Source organism: Vigna radiata, chromosome 3 (genome assembly GCF_000741045.1).
Source record: "Vigna radiata var. radiata cultivar VC1973A chromosome 3, Vradiata_ver6, whole genome shotgun sequence".
Taxonomy (NCBI): Eukaryota; Viridiplantae; Streptophyta; class Magnoliopsida; order Fabales; family Fabaceae; genus Vigna; species Vigna radiata.
In genome coordinates this window covers 2,630,828-2,637,352 of record NC_028353.1, presented here as the reverse complement: position 1 = coordinate 2,637,352, position 6,525 = coordinate 2,630,828, and the positions used below count along the sequence as shown (strand labels likewise).

Below are 6,525 nucleotides of genomic sequence, written 5' to 3'. Positions count from 1 at the left end.
AATTAAATTAAATAAAATGAACAAAATTTGAAACTAAATTAAATAAAATATTAAAAATTTGGATTAAATTGACATTAACTTAACATAATACTCATAATAACTTAACATGTAACCCTAATATTATCCTATGACATAATATTGAATTAACATGTGAATAATTTTTTTAAAATTAGAAAAGAATCTAGAAAATTAATAAAAAACTAAAAAAATAAATTAGTTTTAAAAACCACACACTAAAATGTGACTAAAATGTCACTTAAGTCATAAAAATATTAAATTAAATATAAATTACGAAAATTAAAATCACATTTAACAAAAAAAAAATAGTCTCATATAAAATGAAATTAATGAAAATAGAATATTTAATTAAAAAAAAATTAGACTACGTTATGTTCGTGAAGTGTGTTGTTGCTCAATCTAAGAATAGTAGTTTTTTCAGGAAAAAGAAAAAAAGGAGGGGGCGGAATAGTTAGAACTTCTAAATTAATTAGTATTATCCAGTACCTTCTATTGCAATAAGTAAATTAATTAACTACATAACTTGTAATTAAAACATAAACTTTTCAACTTTCACTTAATTTCCAAATACAAGTTCAAGTGTGCTATTTCCAATACGTAATAAAGATTTTGTAGAAGTGCATTTAAGTTGCCAAAACTAACAAAGAAAGTTGTTTAAAGATATCTGATGCCTTTATCACAAAAAAGATGTTGAATTATAGATAAACTAAACAACTAATCTAAAATTCTAAAACATAAAATTAGGAAATTGTAAAATTTTGTATACTCAATATAACAATTTTCTATTACAAATGTATCTTGCATGCTAATACTAAAACAGACAGATGTAATGTAACACTGAGCAGAAGAAATTCTTTTAACGCTACACTGTAATGATGACTTATGTTTATATACAAAAAATAAAACTGCAGGCTTAAACTCTGCTATTGATGAACATTCTCAAAGTATATAAATCTCTGTATTCCATTTCTTTTCAATTTTCTCAGTTGACTATGGTGGTAGGTATATCTACGAATGTGGAGCTTACAAGGCTCACATGGACCAAACTTCACGTAGGAGTTGGTATCTAGAATTTGTCCCTTGTTCTTTGTGACTACCTTTACCATTATGAGTGACTGATGGAGATGAAGGAAGCTTATCAATGATGGATGTAAGAGGGGAATCAAGTTCGTCTAGCTCTTCATCACTGGTGTATCCTCTTCTCTGAACATCTGATACATTTCTTCCCAAGTGAGACTTTCCTCCGGCCTCTGCAACTTTCTCTGCCACATTACCAGAAGAGGGAGGCTTGTACACAACAGGAGCAGCTACATAGGGGAAGCTTCTTCCAGCTTCTGATGACAATCTTCGCTCTATAATTATCTGAACATGAAGTATACAAAATTCAATAAATCAGTTTCCAAAATTAGAGCAAAAAGTTACAAAAGATTGCTTCATGAAATTAAACTCCATTAAAGGTGAGTGAGTATCTATCTCAGACAAATAATTAACTTGTTATTTCCGACTAATGTTATGTTATTATAGTGAAAGTGTGATGAGAGAAACCAAAATTTAATGTTCATTCAATTCTCTTAGACAAACACCTAAATTTGTTTAAGTTGGTAAATCTAGCAACGAATTGATGTATCCTTGTAAACAGCTTAAAAATGAAAGTGATGCATGGTATACCTCTGCGTTCAGGGCCTCCAAGACAGTTCCTGGAACAAAGTCTGGACAGAACTCATCAGGAGTGAAGTTACAGAGAATCCGTATAACCAATGACAGACTGATGGAAGGACACACCTATAAGCACAACAATGAAACATAGGGAATAAAGACAATGACAAACCTATAAAATGTAAAACTGATTTGTAGCAAAAGAAAAACTAACCTCCTGTCTGATTTTTCTATCTATAAGCATGTCTTTAGGCAGCATCAGAAGGTCACTCAAGTCGTTTAGGAGAACAAAAGACTTAGGTTCACCGGCCCCACCCTGCTTTTCATCATTCTCACCCTTCTCCTCCTGATCTTCTTGTACACAATCTTCAACATCCATGCCAAACATGTCAGTAAGCCATCTAGACCAATTGCCAACCTGTAGTTCAGTAGTTCTTCCGTAAGGGTAAACACAAACTAAACTTCCTATATATGAAAGCTTCCAGATTAGAAATTCAAATATTCATCTTTAACTACAACGTGTGAAAGACAAACAGAAACAAAAAGGGCAGATATACATACAGAATTTTTTAGCTGTGCACCAGAACCAAAGCTTAAATCCCCAGCTGGAATTGGCAAAACCTTTGAATCCACAATAGGGTCTGATATAGGATCAGTTGGGATCTCAAGGGCCGACTCCCGAAGAATAGCATTGAACATAGCAATGTCTAGTCTAGCTATGCATTGTTCCATGACCTGGTGAAAGAATTCAAATCTACTTAATCCTGACCCAAAGAAAAGGAGATTATAAACAATGCAAGAATGAAAGGTTATCAGGGATAGTAAAAAACACACACCATTCTAGCCAATACGGGCAAACAACCACACTCATGTCCTCCTGCTCGAACAGGACAGAGTCGTTGAGAGGCATCTTGGAAAGCATTTCTCCAAAGATTGATGGAAAAATTTCCTTGATTTTGATCACCCAGAGCAGGTCCCATCAGCTTCCCAATAGATTTGTTTGAAGAATCCCCAACTGGAGACTGCATATAGGGAGTCAAAGCCTGAAAACATAGCATGATTCTCAGGTTATAAAAAAGGCTTCAAAGAATGACACTAGAGATCCAGTGTACTGGACAATATGTAAGAATGATTATTTTCTTATATCAATGAAATTAATCAATTATCTAACACAGGAGACAGCATCTACCTGCCACCACACTGACTCCACTATCCGAGAAAAGATCCATGATTCTACTCTTTCTAAAGCAAAGGTAAAGGTTCCTGTCTCTTGCCAATCTTCAACGAGAGGCATAAAACCACTTCCTGGTTTACCATTGGAGCTACTCTTCCGTTTCAGTGCAGTATACTTCCCATCATTTCTCTTGCCAGACCCATTTGACTCGGCCAACCTTTTAAGGGGACTAGCTTGACGTGAATTCCCAAAAGCTTGTAAAATTATCTCTCTCAGTACAACGGTATTTGACAACCAGAAAGTTAACCTAAAACACAAACCAATAAGAAAATATTTAATGTCCATGTTCAAATTAGTAAACAATAAAACTTTAACAATAAAACAAGCATACCTTGAAACATCATTACCACAAGACTTAGCAACCAAAATGAGGCCAGAAACAGTATTCTTGGCAATTGTCGCTCGCCTTTTTTGGGTCCAATGCTTGCAAGCATGTATATAGAGCCTAGAAAGGCGCCGAGCTGGTGTGTGCACCTTGTGTCCTGAGCTTCCATGCTCTGGTACAATAGAATAAAGTGACACTTCAAGAGCAGCAACTTCTCTAAGTTCCTCTTCAAGCTTTTCAATTCGTAATTGCATTTCTTCAATTTTTAATTCCACAGATGCCTCGTCCCCATGTTCATCATTTTCCTCAGCATTAACCATTTCATGATTTTCTTGTTCAATTCCTATGTTCTGAGCACCATTGGGGGATCCATCCACAATATCAAGTTCCTTGATCTCTTGAACAGGCTTTTCATCAACACCTTCAGAAGATTCCAACAAAACATTTACAGGAACTTTCAAAGTCTTAGAATTGGTTGATGAAGTATTTTTGTCTACCACTGTGGAGGGCCCTTTATTTGGGTTCATAGGTTTCTTTTGATTGCCATGTGATACCTTTGATTGCAATTTATTTGCTTTTTTATCAGATCTCTCCTTTGAACCACGGTTGTTTTCTGGAGGATTAACTCTAACCTTACCTTTAGGATCTTTTGATGCCACTTCGGTTCTCTCATCCTCATTTGTCAAAGAATCACCTTGGGAAGATACTGAATCCTTTACTGTCTCAGCATCTGATACTTCGTCATTCCCTTCCTTTTGCTCTTTCTCCAAATCAGTAGAATGATCATCAGCCACTTCATTTTTGTTTTCACTAGCAATCATTTTATTAACTTTGATCTCGGCAAGTGCCTCCTCAGACCTGTTGACATCGTCCAGGTAATGTATAACCACATTTTCATAAGTTTCTGAATTCTCTGAGGCCGTGTTGGAATCACTTATAGTATTATTTGAAGTTGGTCTACTATCATGGAGTGTCTTAGATTCAATTCCTCTCTCACTCAATTTTTTTGAAGAATTATCTTGTTGCAATTTACTCTCTCTCCTTTCGGTTTTTCTTGAACCCTTTGTCTGACTATTTCTTGAAGCTTTTCTCTTCTCAATTTCTTTCATGCTTTCAAATTCCTTCAAATATCAATCAAATGAAGATGTTGTGACAGGGGAAATGATAGCAGTAACTAACCTTAGCAATCTCGTTAAGTGCTAGTTCCCCAATCCTATAGTCTGTAATCACTATCAATACCTACTCCCCAGAATAGTGCTTTGGCTTCCACCACCCGATTAAAACAACTAGTAGTATCTACCTGCAAAAGTATAGGTAAAATAAGTAACTACGTTTTCAAACAATAATATTCAATAATCATAAAGGGAAACCAAGAATGATTACGTATAAGAGGCTAGCTGAAGGCATTTGAAGCATTTATCACAATGAGTATCAAAAATCAAAACATACCGTCTATGGGAATGTACCAGAAGAAAAAAAACCCAGAAATATGACAACTGCAGAAAGTTCATTCACAAAGCACACAATTTGCAATAATTGAAGGGGAACCAAGTTCAATTTGAGGCCACAAATTTTAAGCGTAAAATAAATTAAGACTTCGTTTAGAAAGCAACTAATAACAACAACGACAGAAATCAAAATGACAACATACAGAGAAAACAAAAATAAATACAAACATAAACAAAATTTCAAAAGGCAAAGATGCATTAATCCGCAATCTTTCATAAGCAATTCTGCATTCATTTGGATCTTGTCCACACAAGTAAAACTGAAGTAAGTTCCTAAAATTGAACAACCATGATGTCATCGCTTCTTTATTTTATACGCTCTCCAGGAGCAAAAAATGCGTCTTTTCAGAAAATAAAAAACAAAAAACACTTCATTGTGGTACCAAGTCGAATTAGAATGGAGTGACAGCGACATGGTGGTACCCTGGAAATATTCTCAGCAAAAAGAAAAAATAGCCAACCAAACAAGATGCGGCCACCATCTTAGAGCGAAAAATAAAAAACAAATAAAAGAATTCCAAGCACTATCAGAGACCTAGAAGTAGAGGGTGAAGAAATTTTCTTCATCACCAACGTCATCACCAATATCAAATATGCTAGCTGGCTATATTCCAATAATTTCAAGACCCCATATAACAACTGTCACTCATCAGTCTAAAAATCTTGTCTTTTTTTGACTATTAACCCTGACCAACCCAACCCAACTCATCAAGTAAAATTAGGACTTAGCAGTGAAAGCTTGTTCATTCAACTACTACACTTCCTTTATTTCCACTAAAAAAGCAAGCAAAACAAAACAACTTAAGGAAACAGAAGTTACATCACACTTACTATTTAATAAGCAGAAGAAAAATGAATAAATGAAACAGAAAACAAACAGAAGATTAAATACATAAGGAGAAGGGTGAATTGGGTTTTGAATATTATTTACAGAAAAAAGACAATTGTAACCATACCCAAAAAGTATTGTACTTGAGGTTTCTCTGAGAACAAAACCAAAGATGACAGAATGAGAAATAAAGACAAACAAAGAAAGGTACTTCACCAGAGAAAAATACATGAAACTAAGAGAAGAGAGAGAATAAAAACTCAAAAACTGTAACAGTAACAACAAAGAAGAAGAAGATGAAGATAGAACAGTTAAAAAGTTAGAACTTGACTAACCCCACACGCAAAAATGATGGCAGACAAAAAGATCCTTGGGATTAGCAATGTTGTCACTCTGGTTTGTGCTCTTGTTTTGTTACAAATTTCAACACTTCTCGAGGAGAAATTTCTCACTTCTCAAGAGAGAGAGCCCAGAGAAGAAGAATGCGGGAACGTGCACGCGTTTTAAAACGGAACAGAGAGTGGTGTGGGCAACCGGGAAATGGTGTCGGTGCATGAAGGTCACCGGGTATGGCCAGTTATTATAGTCAACCTTTCAATGGTGCGATGTGATCCTTGTGGGTCCTATTATTATTTCCTAAAACGCACTGCACCGCCCCTTCTTCTCAATAATTTAATGAGTTGTTTTAATTGTTATTTATTCTCTTAATCCTCTTCATGATGACATTCCAACATGTCACCTTTTACTTTCTAATCATTTAACTTTAATTTTATCAGAATTCACTTGGTAAAAATATTATCACCTGTCAAACTAATTTATATTATATAACACTAATAATGTAGCATGGTAGTAGTGACACTGTCATGTTATCTTAATTTTAATTTATTTTTAATTTAGTTTATGTATTTTTTTTAAAATTAAATAATTTTATCTCTTTTAAATATAAATAAAATTT

General features: G+C 34.4%; 1 protein-coding gene across 7 annotated transcripts; it reads right to left on the bottom strand.

Moving 5' to 3' along the window:
• Window positions 1–758: 758 nt before the first annotated feature.
• On the bottom strand, window positions 759–6,118 carry LOC106757809. 7 transcript variants are annotated; one of them, XM_014640615.2, is made up of 9 exons: window positions 5,906–6,115; window positions 4,413–4,533; window positions 3,240–4,091; window positions 2,864–3,155; window positions 2,511–2,717; window positions 2,236–2,409; window positions 1,889–2,092; window positions 1,687–1,800; window positions 759–1,380 (listed from the first exon to the last, which is right to left on the bottom strand). In XM_014640615.2, exons 3-9 carry the CDS (start codon window positions 4,052–4,054, stop codon window positions 1,051–1,053), a joined length of 2,136 nt encoding a protein of 711 aa, XP_014496101.1. In that variant the 5' UTR covers window positions 4,055–4,091; window positions 4,413–4,533; window positions 5,906–6,115; the 3' UTR covers window positions 759–1,050. The 7 variants fall into 7 exon arrangements, with proteins under 7 accessions (XP_014496101.1, XP_022634846.1, XP_014496094.1 ...); XM_022779125.1 differs by lacking the exon at window positions 5,906–6,115 and adding an exon at window positions 5,698–5,816; XM_014640608.2 differs by having other exon boundaries at window positions 3,240–4,533; window positions 5,906–6,118.
• Window positions 6,119–6,525: the final 407 nt, after the last annotated feature.